The sequence below is a fragment of the Mauremys reevesii genome, linkage group 1 (assembly GCF_016161935.1).
Source record: "Mauremys reevesii isolate NIE-2019 linkage group 1, ASM1616193v1, whole genome shotgun sequence".
In the NCBI taxonomy this organism is placed as follows: domain Eukaryota; kingdom Metazoa; phylum Chordata; order Testudines; family Geoemydidae; genus Mauremys; species Mauremys reevesii.
In genome coordinates, this window is record NC_052623.1 from 342459931 (window position 1) to 342480563 (window position 20633).

General features: G+C 43.0%; 1 protein-coding gene across 6 annotated transcripts in view; it reads right to left on the bottom strand.

Annotated features, from left to right (window-relative positions):
* Positions 1 to 1719: 1719 nt before the first annotated feature.
* Positions 1720 to 20633, bottom strand: part of LOC120394905 (semaphorin-3D) — a 191512-nt gene continuing 172598 nt past the window's right edge. For all 6 annotated transcript variants that reach the window (XM_039519125.1, XM_039519126.1, XM_039519137.1 and 3 more), the window contains 3 exons: positions 19824 to 19888; positions 17567 to 17706; positions 1720 to 3533 (listed from right to left, as the gene is read on the bottom strand). In XM_039519125.1, coding sequence (XP_039375059.1) covers positions 3105 to 3533; positions 17567 to 17706; positions 19824 to 19888 — 634 coding nt within the window. In that variant the 3' untranslated portion in view covers positions 1720 to 3104. The remainder of the gene's footprint in view (positions 3534 to 17566; positions 17707 to 19823; positions 19889 to 20633) is intronic.

Genomic DNA, 20633 nt, shown 5'->3' on the forward strand with positions numbered 1-20633 from the left:
TCCTCTGAGAGGAATCCTATTGCAAGAACACTTAAAATAAAATAAAACCCCTTGAATTTAAGAGTAGTAACATTTTAATTCAATCTTTTAAAGCTCAGAGTCCCAGTGGTGCAGCCCTTAGGCCCTCCAGACTCCTGTTGAAGTTGATGGGGAGTTTTGTGCAAAGATTGTGGCACTAGGCTCTGCAAAGCTATTTAAACCTAAAGGAAACCAGTTCTGTTCAGCTCTCAAGGAAGATGGAAAAAAGTACTGAACAAACCACAAACAGCTTATTTAGTGCCAAATCCTGCACACCTTATCTCACTGAGTAGGGGCACTGAAGTGAGTCCAATGGTTCTACTTTCATGAAGAAGATAAGTAGGGTTTATGCTCTAATCAATAATTACAATATTGCTCCCATTGACTTCAGTGGGAGAAGGAGCAGGCCCCTTGTCAGTACATGTAAGCATGGGCCCAACATGGATTATTTGATGCTAGCACCTTAGCTTAGTCACGGCATGGCACTACTCATTCCCCGGAGGACCAAGTCTGAGAGATGGTACTCTCTGGACTGATAAAATGCAACAAGGAATACATCGGTGGGTTCTGTATGGTAACTGCAGTCATCCTTAGGCAAAATTTTTTTAAAGTGATTCAAGATTTTGAGTGTCTCATTTTTTGGGTGTCCAACTTGAGATTTCTTAAAGGGGCCTCATATTTACAGGATAACACCCCTTCTGGAGTCTCAAATTGGGCACCAAACATCAGGGCAGTCAAAATCACTAGTCACTTTTGAAAATCTTGGCCTAAGGTGCTATTGCTGTACAAGCTGATTTCTGAGCATAATGCTTACTACTGTGAAAAGTTCTATAGACATGAATAGGCTACTCAGAGTAGTAAGGACTAAGCTTACTAATAAGAGCCTAGGACATCAGTCTCTTTGATTAAAAGTCCTGTATAATGAAACTCCCCTCTCATCTTTTATAATAGTTAACACTTGCAGAGTACACTATCAAAGTACTGTACACAAACTACCTAATGCCGTCTAATTAACCAATGTATCTTAATGCAAAAACAAAGAATCTAAAATCCCTGTCTTTATACAATACATGCACATTCAGTTTTAATTTTTTGCAATAAACTTGAGTCAGGTTTCTATGATCTGAAAAACACATCACCTTATTTGTATCATTTATCAAAGAGGAAATGTACAATGGCACAGATTGTATGGGCACAATTATTGATCTGGGACTGAATTCACACACACATTGGGTAGCGGATAGGGATAATCTCCAGCATTCAGAGCCAAAGTTCTTGGTTCCTTAATAAATTGCACATCAATTACATGGGTTTTCCACAGACTTTGCTCTCAAGACATGCAGAATGCATGAGACACAAATAAAGTCTGTCGGTTTAGTATCCATCAAAGCTTTCTTCCATGTGAGGAAGTGGCTAATTTCTCATTTCACACTCAAAGAGGCATGAAAGGCAGAAAGGGGGAGGTTTGGTAGAGTAGGGGAGAGGGGCTACGAAGCATGAGAAGAGGCAATAGGCCTGTTTTTGATCTTGCTTACACTAGCGTAAATTGGGAGAAAGTCCAATGAAGCCAATGGAGTTACACTGGTGTAAATCAGATCTGAAGGAAGTACCAGGGCTGCCCAGAGGATTCAGGAGGCCTGGGGCAAAGCAATTTCAGGGGCCCTTTCCATAAAAAAAAGTTGCAATATTACAGAATACTATATTCTCATGGGGGCCCCTGCGGGGCCTGGGGCAAATTGCCCCACTTCCCCCTCCCTCCCGGGCGGCCCTGGGAAGTACAGTGTCTCTTGCTCATACAAGAAGTTTTATCTCATTAAAGAGAGAAAGTAAAACTAGGTACACTTTACAAATTGTGTTATTGTTAATCGCAAAGCTGCTCATCTCTAACTTCTACTTCTGTTTATTTACACGTGGGCTTTTTTTGTTTTTATTTAATTATAATAAAAAAGTATTAATTCCAACAACACAATGCCTTGTTTGAAATACACAAGACCTTTTATAAAACAAATACACAAGTCTGAGGAATGTCTGCTCTCTCCCCAATGTTATACCTGGTGTAAGAGCACTGTCAGTTTCTGTCTGTCGCCAAATATGTTTCCCTCATTGTCTTTTGTCATCAAGTTCGGGAGGGTTTTTGTGCGTGTGTGTTCTCCGCTCCTCTTTTTTTCTACAACAAACTAACCATCCCCCAGAAAATGAAGCCAGTCAGGGGTTATAGTTGTAGATGTGAGTGGAGACATTCAGGGTAAAATCTTCAGCAAGACAATAGAGGTGAAGGCAGAAATCCCATTATTTGTTAATAGGGTTTGCGCACGTACCTCCCAGGTGCTTCTTACGAAATTTACTCTCGAGTACCTTGCTGGCAGTTTCAATTGAGTCAACATTTCATTTCAGCAGATGGACTGCAAACTAGAGGCTGCTTATGCCCTAATGAATAAAGTTCTACATCTCCTCCTCTTAAAATGTGATTACATTTTTACAGGGGAAAACGAGTGTTACTGCTAAGCTTATATTTAATTGATTTTTTGCTTTGCTTCTCTGTGTTAGCAAATGCCACCCATGTACCTAAATATATGTCCAATGGGTAATTTAGTATAGTTTTGCAGATTTGTCACAAAATGGCCTGTATCTATATGGCACCTCCCATCCTTACAAGACCCCCGAGCACTTTTACAAATACATCCACATACCCCTGAACTGCAGCCAACTCTTGGGTGGAATGTAGCAGTCAATTAATAATGCACTGTAACATAGACTTTAAATCTCATATTAAAATTATGCCAGGGAAGCCATGGAACACCCACATGACATATGTCACAAATCAGCTTCTCACTGTTAGCTACAAAATCTGAATTTCTGGGAAAAAACCCAGATTTGGAATTATTGCCTTGAATGCGGTACTCAAATAAGGAATTTGTCATTTGCTATAATATTCCAGTATTACAGTGCAGTCCTGTACAGACCAATAATGACTGTGCATTATCTAATCTCAGTATGAAGCAATATTAATTAATCGGAAGGATGCACAAAACAGAACACAGTATTTTTGCATGTTAAACGTCCTTTCCTTAAATAGACTATAAAAGCTACGTAGATGTAGGCCTGGCATGTGGGCTGCTGACAGGTTCATGGTGCCTTCGATTTCGCTTTTTCTTCATCTCCTGCATGTGCTTCCATTTTGCCCCACCTTTGTTCCGCTGCCGCCGCTTCTCTCGGTGCCACATCTGTTCACAATACTCATCCAGGCTGAAGCTGGGGCTGCTGACGAGTTGGATGTAATCCTTGTACCTCAGCCGCGACTCAGTAAGCAAATCTCTCCCCCGTCCCTCTTCATCTTCCGTTTTCTGAGTGCTTTCCATGTGCCCGTTCTCTATGACATTCAAATTTAACTTCACGATGGTGTGAATGAACGTGTGCTCCTGTGCTTTGCAGTAATACGCCCCTGTGTCCTTTCTCTGCAGGCTGCGGATCAGCAGCCCGTATTCCGTTTTGATGATCCTCTCGTCAGCCTTCAGCTGTGAGATTGGACAAAGCAGAAAACAATGCATTAAAAGCACAGGAAAAATAAAATCTGAGTATGTGTTAGGTGGGGAGTAGAGGAGACCAGCGGCAGCTCCAGGCACAGTGCTCCAAGTGCATGCCTGGGGCAGCAAGCCACGGGAGGCGCCCTGCCGGTCCCTGCGAGGGCGGCACTCAGGCTGCCTTCTGCGGCTTGCCTGCGGGAGTTCTGCCGGTCCCGCGGATTCGGCGGCAATTCAGCAGTGGGTACACCGAAGCCATGGGACCGGCGGACCTCCCGCAGGCAAGCCCCGAATCCACTGGACCAGGGACCTCCCGCAGGCAAACCGCCGAAGGCAGCCTGACTACTGTGCTTGGGATGGCAAAAAAGCTAGAGCCGCCTGGAGGAGACAGGGGATGATTGGCTCAGGGACTGACAATGAGATATGCAGCCTTTTACCTCTAGGTCACCTTAGATAAACAGATGCATATGGAACCATTTGAATTTCAGAGCTCTACTATTCAATTGGTAATTATAGTCTCATCAGCACGCATTAGTTAAAGGTACATACTGAGAGGATAGAGTCACCAAGGAATAATACAGTTAAACAGACCAAAGCAAGAGTGGGATAGTTAGCTGGACCAATCCCATTAGACTGCAAGCTGTTTGGGGCAGGGGCTTTCATTTTATTCTGTTTGTACAACACGTAGCACAATGGGGTCCTGGTCCACGACTGGGGTGCCTAGCCACTACTGCAATACAAATAATAAATCAATAGTAATAACAATTAAGTCAATAAGTCTCATTCTGATCTGACACTGGTTTACAACACTCTCTTAACTTCAGTGTAGTTACTCTTCATTTACACCATTGTAAGTGAGAGCAGAAAAACGCCAATAAGATTCAGGGAGCTAAAACCAAGTGCATTTTTTTTATCATGTAGGGTTCAGGATCTGTGAATGAGAAAACCTAGGAAAAACTGAGATTTAAAGCTAAGGCTGAATTTCTGTGCATTATGTACCCTATTCACTGCAGCATTTGTGGAATTGTACTTGAGATTGTGAAGGCTGTAGAAATACTTTCTATATCTAGCACAATATGACATGTTAGCCACTGGGGTGCTGGCTCAATGCACTTGGTGCCTGAGGCAAACATAGCCATCCATGCTGCCAGCTACTTTGCAAATCTGGTAACCTACAAGTGATTTACAACATAATTAAGCCTCACAATCCCTCTCTGAGGCACTGATATGTTAGGATCCTTGCAGATGGAGCAACATGGATGTTAAGTGATTTGCCCAAGGCCACACAAAGACTCAGTGGCAGAGCTGTGAGTACAGCTCTGACTCCCAGTCCCTTGTTCTAGTTCCATACCCAGGATACATTCCCTCTGAAGCGCTGATGTTTGAAAAGGAAGCTGGCACTTCACAGAGTGTGCAGTGTTCTGCTGCCACACAGAGGCTGCAGGGGAGAACAACAGCGAAGGGATTGTGGTTCAGTTTGATTAGCTCACAATGCAGCATGCACATTAAGCACATCTTCAGCACCACTGGTGTCATTGTTATAATACACAAGGATCCTGTTTAATTCACTATTGTGCTGAGTGCCTCACTGGGAAAAAAAAGACAGACAGAAAGAAAAAAAAATCTGGAAAATGTCCCAGACGATACATCTACCCTCCCAGAATATTTCAGAGGAAGAAGATCAGGGAAGCATAAAGATGAGTAAAGTAATGGTATTCACAGTGGGTAGATTACACACTGTTTTTATGTGAAAAATCTGTATGCAATTCTTCATCCCTAAATAATATATATAAGTCCTGCTTGCCTGGCTTGCTACCATACTAGCAGAAGCACTCTTCAGCCAGATATGTGCAGCTACCTGTGTGCCATTGATGACCCACTCAGAGAGCACACGTCAGCTACTAAAAGGGCAGGGTGGTATACTGAACAGAATCCAGCTCAGCTGGGGCTTACTGGTGGGTTCTGTTTGGTTCTGTCACAGACACACAATATGGCCTGAGGGAAGGCAGCTCTGGGCTTCAGTTTCCTCATTCATAAATTGGCGACAATAATACTTACTGCATCACAAGGGGGAAGTTAGGCTTATTTAATAAGTGTCTGGCAAGTGCTTTGTGATCTTCTGACACCAGGCACTATACAACCCCAAAGTTAAACTAAATTGGTCATGGTCAAAACACAAATACATTTACAGCAGCTAACAGTCCTGCAATAGCGGGAAGATGGACTAGGTAATTCAATAAGTCTTTTTCTTCGCTAGATTCTACCACATAGGGCAGTTTTCAGGTTGGCATCCCCTTATTTGAAGTAAAACTTTTTGCAAATCCCTTTCACTTACTATAAAGTAACAAAAAAATGTATGAATGATAAGATAAGCCTATATAATGTATTTGTGTGTATGTTTCATGTTATTGAGAGACAATACCTGACCTGGAAGAGTAAGGTTAGTTAGGCAGTGGTGGAGAGAGATTTTCTTTGGTTTAGATTATAATAAATTTTTTAGTGCCTCGCAAACCTCCCCCCCCCCACCAATTGCCTTTCATGATCTTCCCGCCCCACACACAAGGGTCATGACCCACTGATTGAGAAACATTGACATGGGAAAGGCCAGCTGCTGGATGTCTGAGGAAGACAGAGAAATGTAGGGTGGGATTTTCAAAACTGCTCAGCACTGGCCTTTACTCTGTTGCCATTAGATGGCACGTGGATTTCAACAGGAGCAGAGTTAGCCCGAGTGAGCTTTCTTGAAAATTTCGCCTAAACATGGCATTATATTGTGTCAAGTGATACCACAACATTTGGTATCCTGCAAAGGTAGAATATAAAGGAGATATTTTAAGTTTTTGAAAAGGCCTATTTTAAGGGTAAGAGTTCCATCACTTTTGCTATTATTATTTCTAAGGCCATCCAAAGATATATTATTAGGTGTCTTCCAAAACAGAAAGCCTTCTCCAAGGTGCTTACAAGACAAAATTATGCATTTAATCAGCATGGGCATGGCAGTATGAGGAAAGGTTTTTATAAATTATTCTGGGAAAACGTGTCTTAACCTGGCTAATTTTGTGTAGGCATAATGGCAAAGGTGGATCTTAAAAAGGGGCTTGAATGAGTTGAGGGTGGTGGCTTTTCATAGCAGCTCAAGCAGGTCATGCCAGGAGTAGAGACTAGTGTGCAAGAAAGTGCAAAGAGGGCTGTGGGTAAAGCTGATGACCAGGGCAAAAAGGCTGATGTTGCTGGTGGAGTAGAGATGACACAATAAGAGACAAGAGGCTCAAACCACTGCTGAGCCCAGGTAAGGGAGTTTCAAAGAGGCATCCTGTGGCTCCCTGGTCCCATAGTTTAGAGCAGATTGAGGGCTGTTCTACACTATGTCCCAGCTGCAATATCCTCCAAAGAGCTGTTTGTCAGCTGGGACCCACCAGAGCACAGCTTGCTCTGGCCACATCTCTGATTCTGGAGGCAGAGGGCCGGCTACATTGGCTTAGGGTGACCAGACATCCTGATATTATCGGGACCATCCTGATATTAGGAGCTTTGTCTTATATATGCAACTATACCCAGGGGTGAATGTAATTTACAGGATTTACCGGTACTGCCAGACTCCTGAGGGGGGCGTGGCCTCATCCAGAAGAGGCGTGGCCTCATCTGGAAAAGGCGTGGCCTCTCAAGATTTAAAGGCCCTGGGGAATCAGCTGTGGCTGGGAGACCCAGAACCTTTAAATCAACCAGGGGCTACCAGCTGCAGAGGTGGCTGGGAGCCCCCCGGGGCTCAGGGGCAAATTAAAGGGCCCGGGGCTCTGGCCGCCAGGGGGAACCCTGAGCTTTGTGGGGCTGGGGCAGGGCCCAGAGCTCATGCTGCTGAGGGGAGCCCCGAGCCCTTTAAATCCTGGCCCCAGCCCTGCCGCCAGAGCCGTGGCCGGGATACAAAGAGCTCTGGGCTGCCCACAGCCGTGGGGAGCTCTGAGCCTTTAAATCCCGGCCCAGCCCTGCCGCCGGAGCCGCAGCAGGGAGCTCTCAGCCCTTTAAATCCTAGCCGCAGCCGGGATTCAAAGGGCTCTGGGCTGCCTGCAGCCGCGGGCAGCCCAGAGCCCTTTCAATCCCCCCCATGGAAGTCGATGCGGTCCCGCACGGCATACTGGCTCTTGCCGGTACGCCATATCAGACTGGACCGGCTTATTTTCACCTCTGACTATATCTCTCTGCAAAAAAGTGTCTCGATTTTTCACACTTGCTATCTGGTCACCGTACATTGGCTACATGTCAGACTTCCTACAGTAAGGGAATCTGCAGCTGGCTGTTTAAGCTGGCTGTACACTGGTTCAAAGGAACCACAGTGGGGCTCAGCCTGTTGGCAGGTAAAAGGAAGGACAGAGCTATGGAGGCTCTTGAAGAATCTAGAATTAGAAAAGAGCTGTTGGGTCACTTAGTTCATCTCCGTACTAATTATTACCATGCAGTATTTGTAATACAGTAGCCTTCATGTGCAGTTTGACACTAGGATGGAGCCCCTAGGATGGAGCCAGGCTGTTCTCAGTGGTGGCAGGTGACAGAACAAGGAGCAATAGTCTCAAGTTTCAGTGGGGGAGGTCTAGGTTGGATATTAGGAAACACTATTTCACTAGGAGGGTGATAAAACACTGGAATGAGTTATCTAGGGAGGTGGTAGAATCTTCATCCTTAGGGGTTTTTAAGGCCCGGCTTGACAAAGCCCTGGCTGGGATGATTTAGTTGCTGTTGGTCCTGCTATGAGCAGGGGATTGGACTAGCTGACCTCCTGAGGTCTCTTCCAACCCTGATAATCTATGATTCTATTCTATGATACAGTTCTGTTCACAGTATAGTTATAAATGTGCTAAAGGCTGAGGTTCAGATCACTCTCCTTGAGAGCCCACACCACAGGCTAACCAGTATTAAAGTGGTTGTGTCTCTAAATCCTAATCTATCTCTACTTTTATTTTTAATGAATAAGATTCTTATTCAACATCCAATTTACATCTTAGTTATTGATTTATGGAGATTGTCACCTCCTCCTTTTCTATGGCTTCATTATTAATTCCTTTCTTATTCTCTGACAGGATGAAATTATGGCTGTGATTTCACACATATTGAGCCACACTTCATTATTGTTTTCCCTCAACTTTTCTTTTTTGGTATCCTGTTTATGTTGTTTTACCCATAGGTTCAGAACTCTTCCTGTCTTTCTTCTCTACTTTTCCCCCCACAGGACTCTGGAGTTTCATAAACACCTGGCATTTCATTACTTGGTAGTAGATCTTTAACCTTTCACTTGAATGCTTAATTTGTTCTTTAGTTCCTGACCTGCAGATGTAAAACATGTTTTATTCAATTTTTGAGTATAGTGAAAAGCCTGGTTACGTAGGAGATATCATTTTAGTTCTGTCATATGTGGTTTCATTATTTTTCAGCATATCATAACCAATCATTTTGCTGGAGCTATAACAAGTTCTTTAGCAATTCAGAAGACCAAAGATCCCAATTCAATAATGTGATTAACTTTAAGCAGGTATTTTAAGATGAACATATGAATAAGTGTTTTGTTGAATCAGAGCCAAAATTGTGAGCCACAGAAATTAAGCAGTTGATTATCAACATTTGTCCATGTAACTTTTCTGGTGTCATGTAGTTGCTTTGATTCAGCTTGCAAATAGGTTTCAGTGTGCATGCTATATCTTCTCAATGACAAGGTAGCAGAGTTGGACAGCATTCTGTATATTCTTTAAGCAACTTTTAAATAGTTTTTTATCATTGATATAAAATATTAAATAAAATGTGCAGAGCACAGTTACAGAAAATGCCCGGCACATGAATAACAGGTTCATTTATATTAACTGCTTGTTTTTTACAGCATGAATTTAGCAATGGGGGGAAACACAGATTGCCATGAGGTGGCAAATCTTGAAAGGGTAAGATAGTAAAGAGGAAAGGATTCAAAAGTGGCATGGCATCAGGTTAGGTCAACATCTTTTGTCCTTTGTTAATAGTGTGTTTAGATGGCTCCCTCATTACAAATCATTCACGTCAACTTTTTCACAGATGAAACGTTGCACCTGTGTGTGAGAAGATAGTGGCTTCAAAGCCTGCCTTCCCTCATTAATCAAAATGTGAAAAAGCACTAGATGTAAAGCTGAGCTAACCATGGGTTAGATTACTCCTGGGGGAATTCTGCGCCACTGCACAATGCAGAGTTTCGCAGAAATTAATGTTGTGTGCACAGAATTTCCTCTTTTCCCCAACAGAAATGGGCTGCAGAACTGCTGGCCACCACTGGGGGCCTCTGGACGTGGCGGAGCCCAGCTCGCAACTAGAAGATACTGCAGGGGGAGTGGGAGGAGGAGTTGCAGGGTTCCTGGCAGGTTCCCTGAAGGAAGGAGGCAGTGTGCAGGAAACTCCATGCAAGCCCAGGACCCAGTATCAGTCTGTTTCTCCCTCTGGATCCCTAGACTATGGGGAGAAGGGGGTGTGAGTGTCTAGGCTGGGAGCAGCCATGGCTGGGCTCTGAGGGGGAGGGGTGCGAGCGTCTGAGTCAGAGGGGGGCCCTGCAGCTGAGCTCTGGGTGGTAGAGGGTGTGAGTGTCTGGGCTGGGGAGGGCCCCACGGCTGGGCTCTGGGGAAGGAGGGGATGTGAGTGTCTGACTCCTTGACTGGGCTCTGCGGGGGGAGAGGGCAGAGAAGCAGGAACTTGTCTGTAGTAGGGGTTTCTTTAACTCTACTCCTGCGGGAATTTGTGTGTGTGTCTGTATTGTTACAGACATACTTGCTGACAGGTATTTTTAAATAAATGACCAAATAATTGAAACTGGCATGATTATATAGTGCAGGGATCGGCAACCTTTGGAACATGGCCTGTCAGGGAAATGCACTGATGGGACGGATGGTTGGTTTGCCTACAGCGTCCGCAGATTCGGCCGATCACAGCGCCCACTGGCCATGGTTTGCCGTTCCAGGCCAATGGGCCGAGGGATGTGCTGGCTGCCACTTCCCGCAGCCCCCATTGGCCTGGAACGGTGAACCGCGGCCAGTGGGAGCTGTGATCAGCCGAACATGTGGATGCTGCAGGTAAACAAACCATACCAGCCCACCACTGGATTTCCCTGAAGGGCTGCATGCTAAAGGTTGCCGATCCCTGATATAGTGTTATTTTGACAAATAGAATTTGCAGAATTTTAAAATATTGTGTGCAAAATTTTGAATTTTTTGGCGCAGAATTACCCCAGTAGTATTAGATGCAACTGCTGAACAAAAGAAAGAGTGGAAGAAAGAAAAATAAGGAGCGTTTACTGAGAATTCTCCTTGGACTTCATTATCAGTGGCCTACATCATCATTCCGTTGAGAAGGTGGATCTTTTTTATTATGTTCCACATTGTTAGTGTTACCCTTGGAAAAATAATAATTGAATCCAAACATTGCTGTAGAGAGAATTTTTTTACAACTCTTTTTTTAAATTTTAATGTAATACAAATATAAAGGAAAAATGAAGAATGTGTTGGGGACATACAGAGAGACAACATGGGTGAAATAATATCTTTTATTCGACCAAATTCTGTTAGTGAGAGAGACAAGCTTTTGAGCTTACACAGAGCTCTTCTTCAGGTTTTGGGGACATAATGTCATTATTTAGGGAGAGACATCAGTCACACTATAGTTAAGGTTGAAGCTAACTTCCCATTAGAAGGATCATTTTTAAATTCTCATCCTACATTTACCCAGACCAAATCAATCTCCCTGAAAATCCACATGGATATATCTCAGCTCAGGATATAAAATTTTTTTTAATTGTGGAAAAAAAATAATGGCCTGATTTAAGGACTTAATGGAATTAAAAAGCAAACAAACAATCCACCACCACCACCACCACTCAATTGGTTAAAGTAAAGTAAAAGAGTGAAAGAATCAATGGTCAACAAACTGAAACAGATAAACCTTTAAAGTGTAAGTTGACATTGCTGTCAACACCAGGGGATTTCCCCAAGAAAGCACATCACACCACCAACTTACAGTAAAAAGCAAATCAACTGCATTTTCAATTAAATTCAACAAGTTAGTCAATAACTGTTTAACATTGCATTCCATCCCTGCCGGGCTATGTGTATTTCAGTCAAGGGTTCCAACTAGTCACCCTTCCATGGGCCTCCAAGACAAACTCCCTTCTCAAAGAACCAGGCCTGAAACAGGATGGCGTATTCTTAAATCTTTACATGATAATAAGGTCTATGTCCATAACCAATGTTCTCTGCCAAACTTAGCCCTCTTCTCCATTCTTCTTTCATCTGACTCTTGGGTTTGGGGTTGAATAGTCACAGAATCTATCTACAATCACCACCAGAAACTCATGCCCATGAAATCATGGTCAAAGAAAATAGGCTGTAATCACACAAAAATCATCAGCCACTGACTAAACCAACAGAGACCAATGCCTCATGCACCAATTCACCACCAAAAATATCAACACCACAAAATAGATCACTGCCAGATGCAACTGAAGCCCAATCCCTCCAACCAGTGTAAAATGGACCATGGGAAAAAATGCCTCCCTGTCTCCAATATGGTGACCACACCAATAGAGTTCAGTGTCCTACCAGACACGTATCTTTCAAAGAGGATTACCAACCAGGCTGGCTAACGCAATCCATGGCTAACATCAGCCAGTGAACATGGAATGGGACAGTGGGAAAGAGTGAGTTACTGGTGAAGAAGCCAAAATATGCTGAGGCTCCCCAGTGGGTTATCTTCCATCGCCCACACCATACAAGGAGTTAAACCATATCGATGAATAGGCTGTCATTTCAAAACAGATGTCTTGCTATATCCCATGGAAAGGGACATGACCGCTTGGCAAACCTGCAGCCACAGGAGACTCTGGGTCAGGCTAGCCGAATATTTTTAAAAACCATAGGAGGCCAATGTTAATAGCTTTGCAGGGAACACTGGATTTGCTTTTTCTGGCCCTGACACCTATTATGTACATAACACAACACATAGGAATTTAAAAAGGAATAAACAAACAGCTGAGCTTAAGCTGCAGGAAATTCAGCACATTAAAGCTTTACGAACAAATGATGTACAGGCTTTTTTATTAATGCAAGTTACAAAAATGTTCTCCCAACAGTCAGTGACTAACCTTCCAAATATGGGAATAAACATGATCAATTGCGTGAGCAACACTAAATACAAAAGCACCAGATAATTGACTCATGACCCACCAAACCGCAGGGAAACGCACTCTCCCTGGCAGCAGAATGACCTGGTGACAGCTCCTGTACCACAGGAGATCCTGTCCCCTCCCATAGGCCATTCTGACTGGAAGTAGGATTCTGAACCATGACCTTAAAGATGAAATGCAGGAGACATCCTGCTGGGCCAAAGGCTCCCAATCTAGTCTGGATTTTGCCCTTTTTCTCCCCTCAGGAAGCTGTATTGCATGTCATGGACAAAGCGTAACCATCTATTTGTAAAGTGAGGTTTAAAGATCTGCTGAAACATTCCAGCTACACCACTGTAACTAAAAGTCTGTAACTTAAGTTCCAGGTGCACTGAGTCATTCACAAAGCATGGTATCATCATCACAATAAGTTATACCTTTAAGACATGCACTACAAAAACATACAGTGTTATTAGAGAAATATAATGCAGGAAGAGAGAGCAGAATATAGAACTGTAACAGGAAAAGTTATGGTAGGGTATTGACTGAGCAAAGATCAGGCTACATGTTAAATACAACTACCTTATTTCTGTTACATATGGTGTTTTAGTCAAAGTAAAGTGCATTAAAACCCCTCAACTTAATATCTCTCTATCTTTGGATTTTCTATAGAGGCGATCCATGTGGTATCCAACACTGAGGGAAAATTTTCAAACATGGGTGCCCAAAGGTAGACCATCTCAATAAAAAGACCCTGTGGTTCAGAGATGCCAAACACCAACAGGAGTAGTGAGTGCTCAGCATCTCTTAAAATTGGGCTGATTTATGTAGGTGGCTACACATGAATTTACTTTAGTAACCAATCTTGCATCCGAAGAAGTGGGTATTCACCCACGAAAGCTCATGCTGCAAAACGTCTGTTAGTCTATAAGGTGCCACAGGATTCTTTGTTGCTTTTACAGATCCAGACTAACACGGCTACCCCTCTGATACAATTTGAAAATGCAGCTTTATTAATTTTTTCTTGATCTTTAAAGATAACAAAAGAAAGAACAGTGTTGTTGTAGCTGCGATGGTCCCAGGATATTAGAGAGACAAGGTGGATAGGTAGTATCTTTTATTGGACCAATTTTGGTTGGTTCAAGACCAGTTTCAAGCTTATACAGAGCTCTTGCTAACAGAAGTTGGTTCAATAAAAAATATTTCCTCACCCACCTTGTTTCTCTAAAAGGAAGAACATTTTTTTTGTATTGAAATGCACCATCAGGATGATTCTGAAAAGGGAAATGGTGGTTGCCCCATTATTTATGACAACAAAAACTAGATTGGGTCAAAATACTAGACATAGGAACAAGCATTTACCAGCAAGGATGGAGATGAGCTAATAGGCCTATCCCGTCTCTAATTCCTATGATCTTGAAAGTGAAAAAGGACTCTGGCTGGGGACTTTGGTGGGAGAAAAAGTATAAGAAAAAAAATCCAGAACATGGGCTCCAGTATCTATTTTATCAAAGATCAAACATCATGTGTATACTCCCATGGATATCTTGATTATCACTACAAAAGTGTTTTTTCTCCTGCTGACAATAGTTCATCTTAATTAATTAGCCTCCTAGAGTTGCTAGGGGAACTCCCACCTTTTCATGTTCTCTGTATGTATATATATCTCCTCACTATATGTTCCATTATATCATCCGATGAAGTGGGCAGTAGCCCACGAAAGTTATGCTCAAATAAATTTGTTAGTCTCTAAGGTGCCATACGTACTCCTGTTCTTTTTGTGGATACAGACTAACGTGGCTGTGGCTCTGAAGCATGTGATAAGAAACTCTTTTCTTGCAGTTGACATTCATAACACAGAAAATCCATCTGGAGAGTTTTCTTCTAAATAAGCCCAGTGGTTAATATGGCATTTTATCAAAGCTTTACTTTTCTCATATAAATATTTCAGATGGTTTACATAGTGCGAGCCTACTAAACATTGTGAAAGGCTGCTAATGTGTGCTGGGTGCATATTAGAGATGCAAATGCCATAAAACATATGCACACACCCCCTTATGCCCTTCACACCAGATCCTTGACTCAACTCCTCAAACCAGCTGTTGAATCCGATGACGTAGGGGAGTCCCTGGGTAGCATAAAACCCACATGGCTGGACTCTACACTGTGTTCTCATGGCCTGGCTTAGGAAATGCACCCAGAGCATGCTGGCATATTGGCTATTTGCGGCTATTACAAGTTGGTGAAAGTTTGCCCAGCCCTTAGCCTGCTCTAATGTAGCCAAAGGCCAGTTTGGCCTTAAGCCAGCTCCACGATCAAGTGAGATGGAAAGGTGGTTTAAAGCCACCTTTCTTTTGCTCACCATCAGCGGCACCAATTGAGTCTTTGATTTCTAACAAAATCTGAGTTTTTTCCAACTGGGTTGCACAAAACTCAGGGAGGAAAACTAGTCTTGTTAAAACATCAGACAGAGCCAGGAGTTTCAACTTCTGATTTAGCTACAGGAATGAACCCACGGAACCCACCAACCCTGTTGTATCTCAATTTCCCAACATGAAAAATGAAGATGAAAATGCTTAACCAACTTTGCAAAGAACTTTCAGATCTAAGAGGATTAAACATTATCTTTATTAAATATACCTTCTTCAGATGTAATATTTGATTAATTAACGTTTGTAAATCCTTTTGAGAACCTTGGTTAGGTATTACAGAGGTGGAAGGTTGTTTTTATAATGACTGTGGCTCATCTAAGCACCAATCAAAGTTTCCTGTTCTGGAATATTCTAGAGCATGTGCCTAACTTTAAGCATGTGCTTAAATCCCTTTGAAAACAACAGGACTTAAATAATTGCTCAACTGTTTTCATAAATTGGGTTGGATGTAATCATGTATGTAAGTGCTTTTCTGAAGTGCACCCCTACTGAGGTAAGGAATACCGTTTCTTGAACAAGAGAGTCAAAGATAAAACAATTAGGGAAGAATTACAATATTTCTGGAGTGATTAAGGTCTTCCAAGCCGTGCGCAGTACAGTTTTCAGTTTAGCCACCTGTGTTTATTAGTGTTCTTTGGCCATTCTCCAGACATACCAGCAGGCCTGCTGACGAGAATATAATATAATTTTTCAAGTATGTGGTATTGATGGATGTCAAAGATAGTGTTTTAAAACACTTTAACTTTACCTAAGGCTTTACACCTGGGGCATGAGACATGCTAGATATATAAATACATTTGTTATGTGTTCATGCTCAGTGGTGAAGTTCACTTTGCCAAGCTTGAGTATGCAGGGGTTGGTACAACAAAAGTACCCCAAAGCCAGGGCCTGCAGACAGTCCTGTTCCTCCAGCTCACAGGGTGGAAAAGCAGCTGCAGCCTGAACTACTTGCACATAAAATAGATTATCTGACTCCCAAGGTCCATCACTACTCTCCATGGCCCACTACTGTTGTCCTAGCCCTCATGTGGCCTCCCACATGGCAACTTTCCCCAAAGAGCCCAGATGGTGCTCAGAGTCCTCTGCAATACAGAGCTATCACCTCACAAGAATCAGCCATGGCTAGACTTTCTTGGCCCTTAGAAAGAAAGAGCGAAATCTTGCCATCACAGTCAATGGGAGAGTTGCTAGCGCCCACAATCAATGGAAGGCTGAACCATAAACCATGGTGCATATTTAATAGTTCCGATAGGACTCTGATATTTAAACTCTGCTTGAGCTTGAAAGAAAAACAATTCAATCTGGTTCAGATCCAAAGGCATAACTAACTAAAGACTGGTATGAACATTGAACAATAAAGCTCATCTAAAGCCTTCGACCAGCTTATCTCCCCCTTTTCACTACCACCACAGTTGTGATGACTACACAGATGGTAGAGAGTGGCCTGAGATGGAAAATGGCTTGTAGGAGGGCAAAAGGCATGCTCTGTGAGGGGTCCTTAGGTTTGAAAGTCAGTCCAAACCAGTCCCAATGTGTTGACCTTCAGGACATGCTCTAATGCCCATTGGTTTTTCACTAGCTATGAGAGGACTCCGTGGGAAATTATAAAGATTGTAAGTCAGGAGACATTTTGGGTGCTGGTCCCAGATGACAGAATTAACTCCCCCAGGAATAGGGTGACCAGATGTCCCAATTTTATAGGGACAGTCCTGATTTTTGGGTTTTTTCTTATATAGGCTCCTATTACCCCCCACCCCCGTCCTGATTTTTCACACTTGCTGTCTGGTCACCCTACCCAGGAACTAAGGACCACTGGAAACAACCCCACTTTCAACTTCAAGTGCAAGTGGCACTTCTTCCACCTGCCTTCTCCAACTTAACACAGAGGAGCACAAACATTTAAAAAAATCTGAAACCCAACACAATCATAATAAAAGTCACTCCATTGTACATACAATTCTCCTTCTAGGGACAGGAGGACAGAAAGAATCAACTTCACAGGAGAGATGTTCATCACCACACTTAATTGGAAGGTTCACAGATACTAGGGTAATGAGGGTGGTATGGAAACTTATAGAGGGCAGAAGATTCTGAATGTGGTTTTGATGCTGAGTTATTCCATGTGTTAATTATTGGGGGAAAAGGTGTTACTGGAGTAGTCTGTCTTTTTAAAATGCACCCAAGACTGTTTACAGCAAAGGTTGGGGTGTTGTTTTTTTTTTAATGAGTAGAATAAATAAAATAAATCTGCCTGTAGTACAGTGCAAATGGCCTCTCTCCTACCCTCTCTATGCCCCAAATGGTGATACCAGAATGCTACATGATCCCTCAGGTGAAGCAAGGAAAAGGAAAACATCTACTAATCCCAATAACTCCTGCCTTCGAATACTCAGCTGAATTCTCCACTGAGGAAGCTTGCCTTGTTGCCTATAACTTACCTCTTCTCGGTGTTCTTCTCCAGAGCGTTGAATATACCACCTAATCGAGGCTTGCTGGGACTTAGGAATGCATTCCAGAAAAGTTGAGTTAAATTCAATGCCAAAAATCACCTTTTCATCAGTAGTTTCATGACTAATGCCTGGAAAGCAAACATGGTACCGAAGATTAACCCTGACCTGATTTTTAAAGCAATAGGAAAATAGACTGATTCAGAACAGATGCTACAGGAGCAAGTGAATTATAAAAAAAGACAAAGGAAACTTAACTTTTAGCTTAAAATCTAACAGCTAGGATTTAGAGGTGGCTGCTAAATTTCCTCCAGTGCAACTTTTTTTTTAGATCAGTTAATAAAATCTGTACCACTGACTTACTTATGTTTAAAGAGATACAGCCACTTCTGGTGAATTCAATATTTTTCCTGCATTTTTCCTCTGTTCCATCCTCTGTGCACCCAGTGGAGACTGAGCAGAGTAGAGGCGGGGTAGCCATAAGTGCTGGTTGTAGTTCCACCAATTCTGAGAGCCACCAGGGACCGCTTTAGCACCCTGCATACTTTAGAGCAGTCTCAAGGCTATCTGAAATAACTCCCTTTTAGTGGCCATCTACTAGGCAGTTACTGCTAGAGCTTGGTGTGTTCCAGATAGGGCGCTGAACTAGAAGTAAGGAGACTTGGCTTCTTCTCTTGGCTCTGCCAATGACCTTGAAAAAGTCACTCCACCTCTCTGGGCTGTTGTTTCCCCTCCCAGCCTTTGTCTGTCTTGTTTATTTAGATTGCAAGATCTTCAGAGCAGGGATTGCCTCTTGCACTCTGTTGGTGCAGTGTCTAGCTCAATAGGGCCCTAGTCACAACTGGATCTGGGAGGTGCTATCATTATATAATTATTATCTATTATTTATAGTTATTATTATTAATCTGCCAGGGGCTGGAAGTGGGGTGGCACAAGGCCATCTGAACCTGTTTTACAGCACCAGGGGATACCCACCTAGCTGCTAAAGCTAGCCAGACATTCCATTTTTGCCACCATACTGGGGCTCAGGATGGAGTTCATATTAGTGAAACATCTAAGTAATTTTGTATTTGTTCATCAAAGACAGTAACTTCAATAACCATTTCTCTACAAAGAGATATCTGACTGCAGTAGTCGGGATGGCATCCCTACAGCAATCCTAAGCTCTGTGGCATATCTCAGATACCACTATGTAGTAATTGTGGGGTGAATCGTGAGAGTGCAATCCCAGCCCCTTTGAAATCAATGGGAGTTTGGCCGTTAACTTCAATGGAACCGGGATTTCACCCTGACCTTTTAATGATCTCTGCGGTATATAAGCACAGTGAGAGCCCAGTATATCGTGCAACAGACTGGTCTTTGATCTCATGGCAGACAGCCCTAATTTTTGCTGTGAAATATGCTGAGTTCTGCAGCAGGCTTCCAGCACCAAAATGACACGAAAATAATCAAAGATCGATCAAAGGTAGCAGCTTCTATTAACTCAAAAATTAAACTCAGCAATACTACCAATACTGTTGTGACTGGGCTGTTCATTTTAATAACTGAATGTAAAAACCCCAGACTAGCTCAAACTTCAGTTTTGAAAGCTTTTCTTTTCTTTTACGCTGCCACAGAAATTGCAGTGTAACCGCAGGATTTAGCATTGACAGTACACTCTGTAAGTGAACTGCAGCAGTTGCCAAGGGAGTGAGCCAGACTGTTTGGCAGCTGGGAGAGGGGGATTTCTTGTTGAGGGAAGAGGAAGCTCATGTTAATACGGGGAGTGTTTAAGTAGCTGCATGGAGGGGGAATTGGAGGGTTTGGCAGCTGGAACAGGGGTTGGGACTTATTAGGGGAGGAAAAAGGAGCATTTCCTGCTTCCTCAAAGGTTTTCTTACTTGGATTTCTCTCCAGATACTCTGCAAAGGAGCGGAGGTCCTGGCATCTCACTCATGGTGGGGTATGGGGTATTCACATCAATTGTCTTATTTCTCCCCTGATGCGGGTTTCTGCTGGTGTCTCTCTTGCATGGAGTGGGGGGTGGGGGGGAGGGAGGAGTTGTTTTCGCCATTTGCTTCTTTTAAGTTCCCATGGCTCAGTGAGTCTAACTGCTGGATGAGGGCTGAATGGAGAGAATTTGGGGATTCTAACTGCCTGGGCATTAGCTACCCAGATATCTGCAGAGGCCTAGTTCCAAAGAGCATAATAAAAAGACAGACACACTGACCGTACACATCTTATTGGAAGAAGAGGCGCAAATACTTACTTTCTTCCACGTCCCAGCACTGAGCGACTGGGTCTCCATATTTGACATCTTGCCTCCTGGCTCGCCTATAATAAAAGCATTAAAATTTGTAACACTTGAGGCATAATTGCTGGAATTCAGTAACAAAATGCAGAGGAGCTCGGCAGATGTGGGACCGCAGCACTCCTGCCCTATCGTTGGCAATTACAGCCCTAAGTAAATCCGGCCTCGCTCTCAAGTGGCATGTGACACAGATAGATTTGTACAAATGGCACAAAGAGACAGGCCAGTGATTTAAGAAAATCACTGTGGGGAGACTGATCTGCCTAGAAAAGGGTGAGGGCAATCTAGTGGCAGAGACAGCTTCCAAATCAGCTATAGATGCTCTGCCAGATCCAAAGGCAGAACAGATGTGTTCTGGTGGGCCAGATCATCTTGGAAACCATGAGAACCCTCAACACCGTACATCATGTAAACCTACAAGTTTCAACAGACCACATTCCTGACGCAATTCAAGGCCAACACAGTGTAATGTCAGCTACTGAATTTTCTAAAACAAGCAATGCTGGAAAAGCATAGGTGCTGCTTCAGATGGAACAGTGTTGAGAACAGCAGCTACAGAGTACGGTTTGGGGTACTTTATGTAGAGAACAACAGAGCAGGGGATTGGGAGTCAAGATTCCTGGATTCTTTTCCCAGTTCCGCTATTTAATTGCTTAGTGATCTTTGGGCGAATTACTTAACCTCTCTGTGACTGTTTTTTGGTTTAATTAAAATAATATTGATAATACTTAGCTCTTACGAACTTTCGTCCGTAGATCTCAAGAGGAT